Source organism: Engystomops pustulosus, chromosome 6 (genome assembly GCF_040894005.1).
Source record: "Engystomops pustulosus chromosome 6, aEngPut4.maternal, whole genome shotgun sequence".
NCBI lineage: Eukaryota > Metazoa > Chordata > Amphibia > Anura > Leptodactylidae > Engystomops > Engystomops pustulosus.
The window spans coordinates 153835170-153853727 of NC_092416.1; the positions used below are offsets into that span (position 1 = coordinate 153835170).

The 18558-nt window shown below is 41.1% G+C and overlaps 2 protein-coding genes across 4 annotated transcripts in view; one reads left to right on the forward strand and one right to left on the reverse strand.

The window, feature by feature from the left end:
• LOC140064712 (rho GTPase-activating protein 39-like) overlaps positions 1–815 on the reverse strand; it is a 109930-nt gene extending 109115 nt beyond the window's left edge. The window contains exon 1 of one of the 2 annotated variants that reach the window (XM_072111872.1): positions 587–815. Coding sequence is in view for 1 of the 2 variants with exons in the window: in XM_072111870.1 (XP_071967971.1) it covers positions 587–591 (5 nt within the window). In the remaining variant the exon portion in view is untranslated. The remainder of the gene's footprint in view (positions 1–586) is intronic. The other variant, XM_072111870.1, reaches the window with a different exon arrangement.
• RBM39 (RNA binding motif protein 39) lies at positions 678–15593 on the forward strand. Of its 2 annotated transcripts, XM_072111874.1 has the most exons (18): positions 678–822; positions 958–1041; positions 4329–4389; positions 6056–6105; positions 8246–8440; positions 9078–9146; positions 9913–9963; positions 10378–10495; positions 10603–10755; positions 11002–11139; positions 11216–11281; positions 11363–11567; positions 11841–11918; positions 12623–12655; positions 13608–13725; positions 14435–14540; positions 15032–15110; positions 15198–15593. In XM_072111874.1, the coding sequence occupies exons 3-18, from the start codon at positions 4339–4341 to the stop codon at positions 15296–15298; spliced, it is 1611 nt and encodes a 536-aa protein (XP_071967975.1). In that variant the 5' UTR covers positions 678–822; positions 958–1041; positions 4329–4338; the 3' UTR covers positions 15299–15593. The 2 variants fall into 2 exon arrangements, with proteins under 2 accessions (XP_071967975.1, XP_071967976.1); XM_072111875.1 differs by lacking the exons at positions 678–822; positions 958–1041 and having other exon boundaries at positions 4325–4389; positions 4606–6105.
• Positions 15594–18558: the final 2965 nt, after the last annotated feature.

Consider the following 18558-nt stretch of genomic DNA (forward strand, 5'->3'; position numbering starts at 1 on the left):
GGGTCTCTGTGACAATTGGATTTTAAAAATTGGATTAAAAATAAAGCTTCATTACAGACACCTGTGATAACTGTTACAGCTGTTTACTGTAGCCTAGGACTAAAGTACAATAAATTACCAATATCCAGTGGTCCATTTGTAACTAGGGGTCGTATGTAACTCGAGTGATCTTAAGTAGGGGACCGCCTGTACAACCATTTACACTAGAATTAGAGTGCGGTCAATCGCTGCGTTTCCAACTGCAGGGAGCAGAGTCCGATCTCATTAGCGTTTCCAGTGAAACGGATGCGATTGTTTACACATGCGTTGTACTGCAGATGCGTTCAGCCCAAGGCACATGCCATTTAAAATGCAATAGTTAAAGAGAGCAAATCTGCATAACTCAACAGCTGTTAGCATGTGAGTTTACAAAATTATGTTAATGCATGCATTTTGTTAACGCAATATTAACATTGCGTTAACTGTTGCAGCTCCAATCTGGTCTAGATTTGTTTCGGCACACTTTTGATATTCATGCTTTATTTTTAGTCTAAAACCCATAATAAATGGATTCCAAATAGTTTGAAAATCTATAACAAAACTTTACCACATAAGTCACTAGCAACAAAATACGCCGTGTTGTGGATACTGCGTACGCAATGCGGCCTCGCGCAGTCACCTCACACCCAGAGAGGCGGGAAAACCTCCTGCTGACGAGCAGCAGCAGCACAACCGCCTCAGCCCCGCCTTCCGCTGGAGTCGTCACTCCGCCCCTGGTTTGTTGTGCTGGAAACCCCGTGCTGGTGTAAGGAGACTGGCGGCCGCCATTTCGGGGAGTCGCAGGTTTGCCATTACACGGCCCCCATTATAGCTGTGTACTCCCGGCTGTGGTCTCCCTTCTTGTCCTACTCCACACTCTCCTGTTCATCTTGTGTACTCGCGTTGTTCGCCAGTAACGACGCCCTGTTCTCTTTGTAGATTCAGCGCCATTTCTTTCACAGCGCAAACAAGGCCGAGGCCTAGTAGCGATCAGCCCGAGTCGTAGACGGGGGCACACCTCAGGTAAGTGGCTGCTTCTCTCTACTATACCCCGTGTTGTGTATGGTCTCCGTGTAACTACGTGTTTATGAGGCGGAGGTGTATTGTACCGCCTCAGAGCGCTGTATACAGCAGATGGCGTCTGTCCTGTGGCCTCTGCTAGTAGTAGCGTGTCCTGTACCCGCTCCATATGGTGGTGTCCTTCACACAGTCCTCAGCACACGTGTCCTCCGAGCCTGGCGACATTGTACTGCCCCATAGACCCCTGGATATCCCACATCTACCCTGCGAGTGATACTTGTGCTGTAACTATGAATTATTTACATTGTATTTACACTAATGCTCAAATATATTGTATTGCACATGTTGACTTGTATCCTAAAGTATAATGTTTTAGTGCCCCTCCGTATCACTGGATGGAGGTCTGACCCCCTGATCTGAGAGGCTGACGTGAATGCTATATGTCTGGGTACAGAACTTGGCCTAGGTGTTTGTGGTTGATGCATGTTTTGCTGTGATCTGCTATTTACAGTATAGGAGGCGATTTTTCTGATTGGGTCGAAGTAGGTTGTTGGTAACCGATCACTTGGTGTCTGACACGCCATACTATTACCATTTATATTTTTGTAGACGTCACTGCACACCTGTGTCCTTTTTACAGTTCATAGGCCTATTTCCACATGGCCTGTTAGTAATAGTCGCATTTGGGTAAAGATGGGCTCACATGTGCTGGGACTCTCCTTTTAAAAATTGCAGTTTTTCAGTGTGCCATTAAAAATGGGATAGGGAATATATGATTTGGTTTAGATTGTTTGTCAATCTTTGTTCTGTAATGAACTTATTTAGCCTTCCGCATGCGCCTCCTACTTGTTGTTTTTTTCCCCACCTCCCTGTTTTAAAAATTTGAAAATAAGTAAAAAATGCAGCTGAGGGGGCAAAACTACAGGGGAAGGCTGCGATGCCTAACACAGCTGCAATACTATATAAAGCAGACTGCTTGGAGCACTGATGTAGGCCAGAGCATTCAGCTGAAGGATTTTGTGGGGGCGCGGGGTATCAGACTACCACTATGTGGAACTGATGACCTTTCCTAAAAATATGAGATTAATAAATAGATCATAAACTACTCCTTAAAGCCTTGCTGTAGCCTGAATGTGGTATCAGCCACATGGGGGCAAATTCTGTGGGTGAGTCATGGGCATGGTTAAATACCATGAAGAGGTCTAAAGAAATCTCTTCTGAATGCTTTGACATAAATCTTCAGTACAAGTTTTTGCATTTTGAAAATTAAAAGCTGGAAAATTAATGTGTTTGGGATTTATAAAGGTTGAAAGCTCCTGGAGAATGGCAGTAATGTCTGCAGGTGGGCTGCAGCAAAGAGCGCAATGTTCTCAAGACTTTCTGTAGTATGTTCACTGTGGACCTGGCCCAAGTGTTGCACACGTTGGGGATTGGGCAATTTTGGAATTCAACTTCCTGATTCTTTTGTCAGCCTGAGATAAGCTCTTCTCTATTCCGTAAACATGCACTTTCAGCTGAGCTGCATGTGTATGAGGCTTTGATCGCTGCTGTTTTAAAGACTCATTAGTGTAAAAACAAGAAATAAGTTGCACTTGTATGGCGCAATGTTCGGCAGTGATATTCAGACCATAATACGCACCCTCTGCAGCCTCAGGCAGTGTTCACACGCAGCAGGAGTATTTTTGAAATGCAAATGCTCCAAAGGAGAGGCTTGCTTGCACAATCACCTGAAACGCTTGGGAGTGGGGAAACAAGCTCCATGTGTTTTGCTTTGTCTGTATCCAAAACTTGTGGAGCTTGTTCCTGATGGCAAGCGTTTCACTAGAAACACTACAATCTGTGATGCGGCAAGCGCCTCTCACGCAGGCATCGTTTCAAAAAGCAATAAAAATTCTGCATGTGAACGCGGCCTTACGGATAGCTCTAGCAGGAGTGCTAGGAGTCACTGTGGCAGGAGGCACAACACTTGAACAGGGCTGCGGAAAATAGAAATTTATTCCAGTGTTTTACAGCAGCCACGGCCAGTCCTCAAAATGTCATTATTCCCAGACTATTTTTACCTTTTTAAAACCATGGCTCCCATTCTGCCTCTGTGATAGGATGTTAGATTTGTACTTTTCATGTAAATTGCCTTGAGGTTTTTTTATGCATTCTAAAAGCGATTGCAAGGTCAAAGTACTGCAGAGCACTTGCTGACATGGAAAATGTTACTCAAGTCTGAATTTGAAGAGGGTACTGAATGTGGAGGAAGCTTTTTAACGTTCAGTGGAAAATTCGAGTTAATGTTCCTTTAATCATAGGGTTGGAATGCCATTATTAAGTAATTTAGTGTCTTTAATATGTTAAAGATCAACTTTGCATGTAAATGCTTAGTGTACATAGGGATTAAAGGGAGTCGGTCACCACCTATTTTTCTCCCACACAGTACAATTTATTTCTTTAGAACTCTTCCATTGATGACATATCTTGATTTTCAACCATTCCTCTAAAAAGTACTTCTTCTCATCTGTTTCTAAAAATAAAGTAAGGCGTCAGTAAGCTGCAGCATACAGTCAAGCTAGCTAGTCTCCTCACTGCCGCTGAAACTTGTTACCCTGTTCCTTTCTGCGGCAATGTCATGTACCTACTGCTCAGATCTCGCATGCGCAGGAATAGCGGGAACGTTCATCAGCTATTTGTCTAATGCTCATCCAAGATGTGTATGGCTAACTCCCGCTATGCCCGCTTTAATGGCACATCCACAGTGCACCTGTGAAACCGTCCGGGACTCTCCATGCCATGTTTATTGCAATGAAGATGATCTGCTTAGCAAACTGCATAAGCACTTGAGTCTAGCTGCAACTGTCCAGGTTACTGCTTTTAAGATCTGTACTGAAAATTGGTCCAGGCCATACCTACTTGTAAATAGTTTCTAGACAGTTAATGAAGACTAACAGGAAACTGATGTGAAACTGTCTTTAGTTCTGCTTGGGGGAGGGGTGTTGACTAACTTTTATCTCCTGGTGCTACACAATACTCTTTGACCTCACTGTAGTAACTAAAATAGGTAATCATTAAAATTGTTTGCTGCGAAGGCTTAATTTATTTATCCACCTCCCCAATAAACTGCAGGTGACCTTATAGATATATTTTTTTGTAAAGAAATTGCTAAGAAACAGTGCAGGAAATGACAATTTGAATTCTAGAAGCGAGAGCCTGTTCTAGATTATCTATAAAATACATGCCTAACAGTGTTTGTTACTGCATGATTCTTAACCGCTCAAAAGATTTCTTTTTGTTTTTTCTTTCAGATAGACCAAAATGGCTGATGACATTGATATAGAAGCTATGCTGGAAGCACCCTTCCGGAAGGTGAGAAAGATCTGTCACATGTTTTTTATTTTTCAACCTTAGTTAAATCTTGAGACTACTGCAAAAATGTTAACTAACACCCCTGGCGCTCTCGTGACTTATCCCTTGGAGATGTTACATAACTTGAAAAATAAATATTGACTGTTGATGTGATAATTTTGTGCAGTAGTTTGACTTCAGCGTGATAAATAAATGCCCATCTATCTCTTTTTGTAGACTTGCCTAACGATATATCACCTCTACTCCCATGAATTCACCTTTGATTCCAGTGTGAACTGTCAATCATAAGGTAGTAATTGAGTGACGTATCGCTGTACCGTGGTCCCCTAGGTAAAAAGACTTGCCTCTGAACTGCCGAGCTTCGGTTTGGCTTAATTACAAGGTGAATAGAGTGGTTTTGGGAAAGAGATGGGGTTCCAAGAATATCCACTTTCACCAGCCAAGATCAGTGCAGTTCAAGCAGATTCTACTCTGCACATTTTGAGAGATTTTAATTTTTTTTTTAATTTTTTTTTAATTTTTTTTTTTTTTTTTAAATTAAGTGGGAAAAACTGGTGGAAAATTTGACAAGGGAAGCATCCAGTCTTTAAAGAACAGTGACCAGATTCTTGGATCTCCCACTATATCTAACTTTTTTTTAAACTTATTCCTTTTTTATTATTACCTAATGACTACTATGCTGTTCTGTACCACAAGCTCAGCAAAGTTCTTTAGTATTGTAACACAGGTTCTATGTGCTGCTTTTGGTGCATTACATTACTGTGTTGCTGTAATGAACATTTCCTGCTCAATATTCAAAATCTTCCTGTTCTCCTCATGTTTGAGGAATTTACCTGTAATTTGCATGCAAAAGAATAGAAAAGCTCAGTATGACTGAGATGTTGTTGTAGGTAATGCATTTTAAATACCTGTGTTTGAACTTGGATCGTGGTCCATTTGCCACAAAATCCTTAAACAAGCTTGTTTATGTATTGGCAGTTACCCCCCATGATGAAGATGCTGGTCATAATGTAATGGCTTCCTGAGCCTTAATTAAACATGGATATTTCCGTGTTAAAAGGAGTGGAACTAGGGAAATGTTTAGGTTTGACAGGTACATATTTGCTGATTTTTCTTGGGAGTCGACGTTACTAAAGCAGTGTGAATCCCTGTTTGCTTCAGGGCGAGATGTGTGACAGAGGTGGCATCAAGCTCTTACAGTCCCAACCCACCAACGAAAATGGGCGAAGATCACAGGAATGGCATCGGTCACAGGAATTGGATAGTGGTTGCTGCTAGCGTGGCCACTTTGGGCTTAGGCAAACCCTAGCCTTGGTACTGACCATATGGACCTCAGACCCTTACCTGTGTTTAAATCAATGCAACTTTCCACATGTAGGCCAAACTACAGCATTTTACAGTCACAGGATGCTCTACTACATTAAGTATAGACGACTATATTAAATCGCACTAGTTAATTGTAGCTTTTATAGACTATTATTGACATTGTAGTGGAGCTCTTAAACAAGTTCCCATGTATTTCTTTTTTAGCCTTACACACAAGTTTTTTAGTAAATTAGTCATTAAATATATTTTTTTATTCTCTCATTCCAATCCCCTTTACCCTTTCCCCTCTTGAATTATTTCCTCTTCGCCCTCATGATGTTCTTCTATCAACCCTGCTTAGGACGAGAACAAACTGAACAGTGCCAATGGACATGAAGAGCGCAGTAAGAAGTAGGTGCCACTTCCAATTTCTTTTAGGAATAGTATATTTTGTAATGTATATTTATAATGCTAGTGTTGCAAAACCACACAGTAATGGCTTGCATATGATCCTGTCGAATTTTCATGGCGGGACATTCAAAGGAATACACTAAAGTCTGTGTTCTTGAAGACTTTGCATCACATTGAAAAAGAGCACTTTGAACTCTGCATACGGTTAAGCTAAGGAGTCATGAGGCAGAGAAAATTCATGAGGGCCTATACCCCTACTGGCTTGACTAATGTCGCATAGGACATATAAAAAGTTGTCTTCAGCTGCCACACAGACATGATACTGTTAACGGACTATGAGACATCAATTAAGCCAGAGATAGACATCGACATCTTAGAATAATTCTTCACAGCCCCTTTAACTCCTTACAGGTCACTTGTATACAGCTTTTACAGTTCCCTTTGTGCATAATGCTCTGCTTGAGATAAACAGAATATAAAATGTTTCTATTGTGATCTGCATAATAGGTTGATGTTTTTTGGGCATTAATCTTCATGTCTGGCTCCTTTTAAACATAAAAGGCCAATACTGTTGTACTTGTTACAGTCCTAAAACAGAAAGGAGTTACTGTCCCAGGATATACCATAACTGCCCTGGGACAGTAAGAGGGAGGGTAGGTATAATGTTAGGAACTTTAACTCCCTTCATGTCTTCATTATTATGTGTATATATTTAAGTTCTCAATGTCCAAATTTTTGTTATTTTATTAGGGGACAATTTACAAGGGGGGGGGGGATTTAATCAGCCACCAATTGTGCGAGGCTCCTCCGGTCTTCTATGCGTTACCTTTTAGTAATGGCTCCTATTTGGTCTTCCGCATAGTGGAGTTTGGAGTGTGACTGAGCTTGTTGACAGGTGTCTTACACTAACAAGTTCAAAGAGCTGTCAAATGACACCAGAAACAATATTGTAGACCTGCACCGGACTGAGGGGGACAATTATTAGTTTTCTTTTGACTGGTGCTTATTTGCGCCAGGGTTGTTTTGTTTTGTTTTTTGCGCCTTTTTGTCAAATTCCTTTAACTACTGTACATGTCTACTGAATGCAAGAAACTTAAAACAAGAGTCATACATTCAGCCAGCAGTGCTGACAAATGTTCCTGAATATGCATAGTCAAGCATAGAATCATCAGATCGTGCTAGCATAAAAGTACTGTGGATTACACAAACTGTGTAAAACTGCAGCAAACGATGCTAAAAAGGCGCAAAAAAGTTTGATAAATGCCCCCCTGAATCTGCAATAGACAAGCAGCTTGGTGTGAAGAAATGAATTGGCATTAATTAGAGGATGGAAGACCACGCAAGATCTCAACCCTTTGGCTCAAAATGATCACAAGAACATGAGCAAAAATCACAGAACCACACTGGGGACCTAGTGACAGACCTGCAGAAAGATGAGACCAACACAACAAAGGCCGTCAGTACGGTACCAGCGACTTGAATCCTGCAGTGCCAGATGCGTCTCCTTCTTAAACCAGTACATATTTGGGCCTGACTGATGTTTGCTAGAGAGCATTTGGATGTTCCAGAAGAGCATTGGGAGAATGTCATATGGACATATAAATCAAAGTAGAACCGTTAGATAGAAAAACAACTCGGCATGTTTGGAGGAGAGTAAATACTGAGCTTACCAAAGAACAGCAGACCTACTTTGAAGCATGAGGGGCAACATCGTAACTAGGTGCTGTTTATTTGCAAAGGGACCAGGAAGACTGATCCATGTACATGAAAGAATGAATGGGTGCAAACCTCCTTCCGGCAAGGGCACTGAAGATGAAATGGGGCTGGGTCTTTCAGCATGACAATAATGCGGAGCACACCGCCAGTGGGCGAACTTGCACAATTGCTGGCTGACTACTTTTTTTCCCCACTGTCAGCAAGGGGCATAATGGGAGACTTAAAATTCTAAACATGTCTTATGTATCTTATCTATGTAAAGAGGCAGCCTAGTTTCATGTATGCTATCAAAATTTAAAGTTTGATGCATCTCAAATCACAAAAAAATAAAATAAAATTGGAAGTTCTTAATTTGGCAAATACACCAAGACAAATATTTAAATATTGAGATGCAAGTAGTGATAACCCTCATTTTGTTTTAAAGGAAAAAGAAAAGTAAAAGCCGGAGTCGTAGCCGTGAAAAGAAACGTAGCAAGAGCAAGGAGAGGAAACGCAGCAGAGAGCGGGAGAGAAAAAGAAGTAAAAGCCGAGAAAGAAAGCGCAGTCGCAGTAAGGAAAGGAAGAGGAGTCGGTCAAGGAGCAAAGATCGGAGGTTCAGAGGCCGTTATAGGAGCCCATAGTATGTATCTAGACTTGTATAGTGTTTCTTAATACTGTTAGTAAAGATGCAAATGGCTTGTCATGCTGGTGGTCACTAATTCCATTGTATTAATTAAAACTAATTATATTTAAGTGTCCAGGATTGGTTATTAGATGTCACTGTTCAAATAATTTGGGTTCACTACATCACCATGATTCTAAGTGCTGTCAACCAGTCCATCTGATGATCTAAAGTGCTCTTTATGACTAAATTGCCCAGAATGTTCATTAAAAAATATATTAGCAACCAAATTAGAGCAATTTGTGTTGGCCACAGGCCGCCAGGTTCTTGAATCCTCTGCCAGTAAAGACTTGTGTCACGCAGGGATTGACTGACTGTATTTTGAATTCTTTGCTGAATAGAGTACTCAAGCTTAGGGAAGGCGGCAGGACAAAATCCTTTAAAAGATTGGTACAATGCAGCAGCACTTTATATTTCTCAGCTGGGAATTCAGCACATCTAATCCAATCCAATTAAGAGTTAAATTGGAAATGTGAACAATATTGACCTTGAATTATGCTTGCAAAGAAAAATTGCAGTAATAATTTTGGGGGATGTGTAATACATGTTCTGTTTCAAAATGCTTTTGTGTTTAAATTAACTTCTCTGTTTTTAGTTCTGGACCAAAATTTGGGAGCTCCTCCATGCGAGGCAAAATGGGAGTACCACACAACGTGAAGCCAAGGTATGGAAACTTTCATGTTAAAAAAATATTGTTGTCGTAACCTAGTGAATGTGCAAACAATATTTTACATGTAAAAGTGGCTTCTTTGCTTGCTACTGTTCTGTATTGGTTTGTGACGTTTGAATGGTCTAATGGCGATTTAAATTTAGGCATTTAAAGGCCCCAGCCATGCTGTTGGTTTATTGGTCCAAAACAGCCTGTCTTTATACAGGGTCACAATCGGATTTAGTTCACCTCTGGCCCTTCACTACCAATGCTCTAGAAATTTGACGATTGTGCAAAGTAACAAGGTGTACTGTCTGATTTACCTAGCGTGTACCAAGGTGTATTGTCTGATTCACCGTATGTATAGAGCAGAGCTAATTTATATCTACGTATTTCTTCTTTTCATGAAGTTATTTCAATTGGCAGAGTTGAGCAAAATGTTTGGAACCCTAAAGGCATGCTGGTGGTTTGGTGGTCCTAAAAAGCCTGATTCCCTTCAACATGTCCAACTTTTGACTCTTGATTCACATTTGGCATAACCTTAGCATAGTGGACATCATTTATCAAAACTGTCTGAGAGCAGAACTATTCTAGTTGCTCATGGCAACCATAATTTTATAAACTGCATGGTAAAATGAAAGTTGAGCTCTGATTGGTTGTCAAGAGCAACTAGAACTGTTTTGCTCTGACTCTTGATAAATCTCTCCCATAGGTATAAGTAGCAAATCTAAAAACAAAAATGACATTTGTTTGTGTTAAATTTCTTATTTTACTTTTTTAGGCGACGTTCAAAGAGCAAAACTCCACCAAAGAAGGAGAAAAGCCCTGTAAGGTATGTACAAACGTGCTTTTTAAGGCCTACATACAGAGAATTTGCAATTCGTGTTGGTTTGTGTGGGTCCTATGGACTTGCTCCATGCGCTTGCAGGATTTATAAGACCGACCGTACAGTCACTGAACATGTCTGTTCACTGATTTTTAGGCTCAGTCTGGTGAATCCTATAAGTGCACAGAGCATGCTGCCTGCTCTATTCCTCTCGATGTGCTATGGACTCCCATTATCATGATTCAATGGGGGGCCACAATGGAGGCTCCCACTGATCAGTTAACCCCAGTGTTGTGGATAGGGTCTAACTTGTCACCAGACAATCCCTTTATGGCAAATAGATTGCCATCTTTTTTTTTTATCATTTTATAGCACACCTTTCTCATTTGTTTTAAGCTGGTCTATCATTACTTTTTTCAGAGGACCAATTGATAATCTAACACCAGAAGAAAGAGATGCTCGCACAGTTTTTTGTATGCAGCTGGCAGCAAGGATCCGTCCAAGAGACCTAGAAGAATTTTTCTCAACGGTTGGCAAGGTAGGGAAAGCCATTTCACGTTTTTTTTTCTCTCCTTCTGCAATATTCCAATGCAAAATAGGTCTGTTGTATCTTTGGTTTATTTTAAAATATATTCTTTTTCTTAGGTTCGTGATGTGAGGATGATATCGGACAGAAATTCCAGGCGTTCAAAGGGTATAGCTTATGTCGAGTTTGTCGATGTTAGCTCTGTACCTCTTGCAATTGGTTTAACAGGACAGCGAGTCTTGGGCGTCCCCATAATCGTGCAGGCTTCTCAAGTAAGTTCTATGAAAATGCATACTCTTGATTTTGTATTCAATATTTTACAAAATATATATATATTTTAAAATTTGACGAAAAAATGCAAATCAATTATTTGATATTAAGTTTATCGCCTCTCCAAAATGAGGAATAACTTTTTGATTGGTACAGTTTTGACCGAGAATAATGGTCCCCCTACCCTAATAAGTGAGCAGTGCTATCTGGCAACTTATGTGTGTTTATTTCATTGTTATTTCCAACAGGCTGAAAAGAACAGAGCTGCTGCAATGGCCAATAACTTGCAGAAAGGAACTGCAGGGCCAATGAGGTTATATGTTGGATCCCTGCATTTTAATATAACGGAAGACATGCTGCGTGGGATATTTGAACCATTTGGAAGAGTGAGTGCACAAAAAAAGTGTTGGTTTTTGGGTTTTTTTCTGTTTTGTTCTCCAATTAATCTTTATTGTTTTGTAGATTGAAAGCATTCAACTCATGATGGATAGTGAAACTGGACGCTCAAAGGGATATGGCTTTATTACCGTAAGTGTTGCCTTCACATATATTGATAATTTAAAGTATACACTGTAGCACTTGGTTAAACACTTTCATTTTTGTCGCTAGTTTTCTGATTCTGAATGTGCCAAAAAAGCTCTGGAGCAGTTAAATGGATTTGAATTGGCTGGACGTCCTATGAAGGTTGGCCATGTGACAGAACGTACTGATGCTTCAAATGCCAGCTCATTTTTGGATAGCGATGAGCTTGAGCGAACTGGAATTGACCTTGGTACTACTGGAAGACTTCAGCTGATGGCAAGGCTTGCAGAAGGTATTTTAGTCAGGATTGACACTGGATTTTGATCTGATAAAATGCCACATTAACCTTTGAGAAAGTGGGGCAACCTTATTAAAAACACAGCTTTGTGCATTATGGCACATCTACATCGGGGCTGATGTTGATTTCAGCTATTGCCTTGACCCCTGTCCTACCCACTTTTTTTCAAAAGGGGTGAGCTTTTAAGGAATTAATGATCTACCCCTGTTACTATAATGTAAGGTCACTCACATAAGTATTTAAGTCTTTCAATTTTTTTATTTGCAGGCACTGGATTGCAGATCCCTCCAGCTGCACAACAAGCATTGCAGATGAGCGGTTCTTTGGCCTTTGGTGCTGTTGCAGGTATGAAATTGGTTACTTTTCATAATTTTAAATTGCATATATTCTATATAATCTCCACACGTACATATATCTATATATCATTCATGCTACATTTAACAACTGCAGTATTTAATATTGTAAGCCGCTCAGGACTGCTTTAAAATGTTTATCAATGAACTACTTTATTGGAATTTCTTGAGATTTTTATGGTGTCCACCTAAGTACAGATTGGGTTACACAATTAGGAGCAGTTTCACAGGCTTCATCAGCAATAGGTTGCCCGAAATGTATAGGTTATCCCACTATCCACAGGTTCCTACTGCTGGAACCCCTAGCAATCTGGAGAATAGAGACTGAACTTATTGGTGAAGTGTCAGGTTGAGGATATGTCTTGCCGCTCCATTCACTGGCTGTGATCAGCTACCTCTGGTATTGTCATAGAATAGAAGGGAGCTGCAGAATACATCATTCTGCCGTTTCATCCCTTCATGAGGACATGGGTTATGTTTTCATAAATGGTCCCAGCAGTCAGACCCGCGCCGAACATCTTGTTATCCTGTAAATTGTGTATAGGGTCTAACTTATAAACTTGGGATAAACTGTTTCAAGTCGCTTCCCATGATTCTGATTCCTATAGTACCCACTCTCAGTTGTGCTTACTTACATTTTAAACCTGTTACCAAATCAGTGTACTGAAGCATTTTTTTTCCTTTTCATGCCTACAGATCTTCAGTCAAGAATTACACAACAAAGCGAAGGTTTGTTTTTGTTTTTTTTCTTCTAGTTGCTTGCACGGAGCTACCGCACTTAGATTTTTTTGTTTAACAATTTTTAACATTTAAATATGCTGCATGATTGCTAGTTTTTCATTCATTGTAGCTTAATTTATTTTTAACAATTAATGCTCTTAAAGGGCACCTACCACCACAAATCTACCTATAAAGGTAGATCGGGTGGTAGGTGAATCAATGGGACGTGAGGATAGCCCTTTTAAGGGCTAATCCTCACGTCCCCGCACTGTTTTATAAACTTTTATTACTTATATATGTTAATTTACTTATGCGGCTACCGGGGCGTGGAGTAGCCGCATCTGAGGTTACACGAGGCGGCTACTCCACGCCCCGGTAGCCACATTACCCCTCCTACTCACCATGTTCGGCGCGCAGCTGCTCGTAGCTGCGCGCCCTCGTCCGCCGATCCTGCCGTCTGCGCATGCGCAGAACAGCAGGCCCGCGCCTGCGCAGCCCCGGCTTCAGAGCAGTGACCGCGCAGGCGCGGGCCTGCTGTTCTGCGCATGCGCAGACGGCAGGATCGGCGGACGAGGGCGCGCAGCTACGAGCAGCTGCGCGCCGAACATGGTGAGTAGGAGGGGTAATGTGGCTACCGGGGCGTGGAGTAGCCGCCTCGTGTAACCTCAGATGCGGCTACTCCACGCCCCGGTAGCCGCATAAGTAAATTAACATATATAAGTAATAATAGTTTATAAAACAGTGCGGGGACGTGAGGATTAGCCCTACCACCCGATCTACCTTTATAGGTAGATTTGTGGTGGTAGGTTTCCTTTAAGACGTTAAATGCACTATACTAGCTTTTGTTTGAGCAGTGGGTTGAAGTTCTCGAAAATTCTTCAGCTTAAGTTATTTTAGCTTTTTACTTGTTTTGTTACTATAATGAGCACATAAAATAATAAAATTGTTTTAAACTTTACAGCTCTTGCTGCTGCTGCCGCCATCACCTTGACGTCATCCACCATACCCACCCCAGCAGCTGCCACACAGCCACTTGCCACCCAATGCTTCCAGTTGTCTAATATGTTTAACCCACAAACGTAAGTATCTTCAAGTAGTATCTTCATTTGGTGTCAAACTTTAACAATAATGTTGCTATTGGTGCAGATTGTCACAGTATATGTAAATACCAAAGAATTAATTGTCAGAACTGTTATACTGCTAGTATTTTTTTATTTTTTTTGCACTCTCATATTTTTGCTATGAAAATAGCTAGAAAAACTACCTTAATACTATGCGATACTGATAAACCTATCCATAGTATACTTGCTTAAAATTAAATTGATGTAGATCTGGCAGTCGCCATCCTCACCGAGCAGCTGACTAAATCGCTGGAATTAACTCAAAACTGAGAGAGAGAGAACAGTTCCCTGGTGCATCTTACACCCAAGGATATGAACTGAAAATGTATTTTATGGATAAGTCTTCAAGTTCCCCAAGCTAGAAAACTTATACATAAAAGGAAACCAAAATCTGAAGTGTTTAACGCACATCTTAACGGAAAGCCAGAAATCATAATCAATAGTGTGGACGAAAATTGTAAACTTTATACAGCACTTTTTTTTATTATTTAATACTTTTTGCTTGTGCTTTCTCAAACTATGTACCATTCACAATGATCTCCTGCAGCATTTACCACTCAAGAGAATAACCATTAACACATCTGGATTGAGCCACTTACAAAATGATATTCACTTCAATACTGCTTGTGATCATAACCTATAGATTACATATTTTGGTTTTATTCAGGGAGGATGAGCCTGGATGGGACACAGAGATAAAAGATGACGTGATTGAAGAATGCAACAAACATGGAGGTGTCGTTCATATTTATGTTGACAAGAGTTCACCACAGGTAAGTTCCATAATTTTTCTTTTAAAGGGTTTGTCCGCTTTCAGCAAATATTTGATATTGTTTGTGTAAAGAAAAGTTTTACAATTTTCCAACATACTTTCTGTATAAATTTGTCTCAGTTTTCTAGATCTCGGCTTTCTTTGCGTCTATAGAAAGCTTCTAAGTTTACTTCCAGTGTATATAATATGTCCATGTGATGGACATGCAGGTGCACCTGTGTCTATCACCTCACCATGGACAGTTTCCTATTCACTGGAAGAAAATAGAGACTTTCTATAGAAGGACAGCAAGCAGAGATCTAGAAAACCATGAGCTAATACAGAAAGTATATTGAAAAAATTAAAACTTACACGAATAGTATCAATTTACTGGAAGTGGACAGCCCCTTTAAGTTTTGTTGCTTATTAAATTCAGCTTACTTCCATAGAAACACAGAACATTTATTTGAAACAAAAAATCAGAAAAGTTGACTTTCCTTTTCATTTTTACAGGGTAACGTTTATGTTAAATGTCCAACCATAGCATCTGCAATCGCAGCAGTAAATGCTTTGCACGGAAGGTGGTTTGCTGGTAAGTTTATTTTTTGATGACTATAAGGCTACCGAAGTCAAAATTTGTTAGGTACTAACTCATACATTTCTCTTCTCTTCCCCATAGGTAAGATGATTACTGCTGCATATGTCCCGCTTCCAACTTACCACAGCCTCTTCCCGGATTCCATGACATCCACTCAGCTTCTGTTTCCCGTTCGCCGATGATTCGAATTCTGATTATTTTGTACATAGGAGTTACTTTACTTTTTTGAGAGAGTGTTGTAGGGATTCTTTTATTTAGATGCAGTTGGAAAGGAATGGGTGTAATGTAATTTTGTGTACAAATCTAATCCTTAAAACAAAGGATGAATGCCGTGCATTGGCCAACCAGAATTCAGCCTGTTAATTTGCTGTGCTGCCTTACTGTCCAAGAGGAGATAACTAGGACAGCAAAAAAAAAAAAGTAAAGGGGCAATGAAAAAATTAGATGCCTGAACTATTTCAAGTTGGGGGGGGGGAATCGTAGGACCTCTGTTACAGAAGTTGGAAGAATTTAGTGCTTAACACGTTTCTCAAACTTAGCCAATGAGGAGAAGCAGGGAAATGCAGAACTGCGGTTTTTAAGTCTCAAATTACATTTATGTATCTGTGAAATTTATTTTGTACATAGTTCTGGTATTTCTTCTATACCAAATAAAATCTCAGCTGTGTTTCCAGGCTGGAAATGTAATGCTTAAAAACGAGCTTTTGTGTCAGAAGGCAGCCAGGGAATGCAGTGACATTTTGCTTGGTTGCATATAATCTTTTGCTCTTTAAGCTCTGTGAGCTCTGAAATAATTTTATTTTTTGTTAATTTAGTGTGTTTGACAAGACTGCTTAATATTTCTATCCAACAACTTTCATATTTCAAGTATCTTTGTAAAGAAGCTCTCCAATAAAATTCTTTAAAACAAAATTTAAATGATCAATTTAATTACCTTTCTGTAAAGGGTTAGACTTTCTGCAATTGTCTCCCCTTGTGAGGTTTCTGGAATTGCTCCCCATGATTTACCTAAGCAAACTGCTGTTAGGTTGGGCTGTGCCCACACTTGCCATTTGTTTTTGTTTTCCATTTGCTCCTTTCATGCCATATTAAAATGAAGCTGAATGCTTCTGGTGGTTTCCAATTCTTCCCTTTAAATTCTTTCAGTCCTGGGTCCAGCTAGATGTGGAGGTGCTCTGCCAAAGAACCTCGGCCAAATTTGGATCATTTTAAACTGAGGTTTTGGCATGGAAGGAGTAGCTGGACAATAAAAACAAAGTTATGTCGTGTGGGCATAACCCTATGTAACATAGTTTTTAGAGATGAGCGAGCACTAAAATGCTCGAGTGTTCTTTACTCGGGTCGAACTTTTCCCGATGCTCGAGTGCTCGTATCGAATAACAAACCCCATTGAAGTCAATGGGAGACTTGAGCATTTTTCACTGAAAGAACACATTGCAGATGTTTTCACTGAAAGAACACATTGCAGATGTTCCGTACATCTGCTAACTTATCGGAAGACGCGCGCCGAATGGTGTTCTTCACAATGGTATATGAAGAACAATATGTGTGAAGAACACATTGCAGATGTTTCCATATATCTGCAATGTGTTCTTTACACATAATGTTCTTCACCTCATTGTAAAAGCCCATGACACCAGCAGTGCAAATCTGCCTTTTTTAAACATTTGCACTACAATATAATTGTGTGTTATAATTTACTCTTGCATCCTGACAAAATCCTGGGGTAGTCACAGGGGCTGGACTTTGGTTTGCATGCATTTCAAAAAACGTGACTTGTCTGAGCTGCAGGCTGTCTCCATGTTTGTGCTCCTGTAGAGCTTGTCCCTCCCCCACTAATGTCAGGTTGACCAGGCTGTGAGCTCTGAGAAGGAGCAGGAGGGAGGAGCTGTACAGGAACACAAAGGTGGGGGCCAAGCTCTGAGGAGTGGGTAACACGTACAAGTCACATGTTGTTTTTTGAAATGCATCCAAACCGAGAGACGCGTGACGGCATGACGTAGGAGACGTCGAGGCCGCTCCTCCCCCTCTCCCCGCCGCTCCGACCGTCCTCAGCGTGGTGCAGGTGTCCGGTCTCCGCTGGTGGCCGGCGCCTGCTGCCCGTGTCCGGCACCTGTACGCACCGGTATGCACCCCCAGCGCTGCGTAGATGCCCAGTAGTGGCATGAACATCCTCCCGCGACTCAGGAGGAAGTGAACTCCGGGAAACTGGCAGTGAGCCCGATGAGCAACACACGGAAGGAGGTGAGACCGGGGTATCCACTTACAAGGTAACCTGCGCAGGAATCCTGAAGCTAAGGCAGGCACAGAGGGGCTGGAGAGTTGCCAGACACAGCGTGGACCACCTAAGAAAGTTAAAGGACCGGTTTGGAGAGTCTGGGGAGAAAGGGCATGCCCGGGCTGACTTGTGAGTGGGACTTTCAGCTTTGAGTTTTTTGTTGGAGTGAATTTACACTGATTGCTGGGGGCCCTCACAGCACCAAGCAAAAGCAGGCTGTTCTTGCTCTATAACATCAATAAGGCTTCTGATTAATTGGCCTATTAGATAATTGTTTCCCACTATGCATAAGACTCGACTCAAGAACTCAAGACTGCTAATATGATTAACCGTCGGTCAATATACGGTGGACTGTGCCTACTCTGTTTACTACTAATCACCCCGATGTATGGCTAATATATGGCTGACTGTGACTGTGCAGATGCTGATTGTTATTAATCCAGAGAACTAAAGCTATGAATGCACGGTTGACATAGGGGTGACTGTACCTATGCTGCTTGCTACTAACCTCAAGAACTATTGCTACTAACTCACGGTTAACGCATGGCGGACTGTACCTACGCTGCTTGTTATTAACCCTGTGAGGATCGCTGGCGAAAACTCTGAGACATCGGCCTCATATGAAATAAGGGCGGCCCATTGAACCGCCTTGCTTGCTGCCAGATTTTTTGCCCGTTCCGCTCTCCTCACCTGTATATTCCTGGATTTGGGAATTGGACGTTATCTATCTATGGATGATAGCTCCTATGTTGCCTGTTACTAACTCTCCCTTGTCCAAAGGCGAGCACCCTGTATGCTATCGATAGTGATCTCATATGCAGAAAAAAGTGAGATCTTTTTTCCGTCTCTGCCCGTACAAGAACTAAGGCTATTAATCTATGCTCAAATATATGACTGACTGTTTGTTACTAATCCTAAGAACTAATGCTACTAACTCAAGGTTAACGCATGGCGGACTGTACCTACGCTGCTTGTTATTAACCCTGTGAGGATTGCTGGCGAAAACTCTGAGACATCGGCCCCATATGAAATAAGGGCGGACCAGTGAATCGCCTTGCTTGTGGTCAGATTTTTAGCCTATTCTGCTCTCCTCACTTGTATAATCCTGGATTTGGGAATTGGACGTTATCCACCCATGGATGATTGCTTCTATGCTGCCTGTTA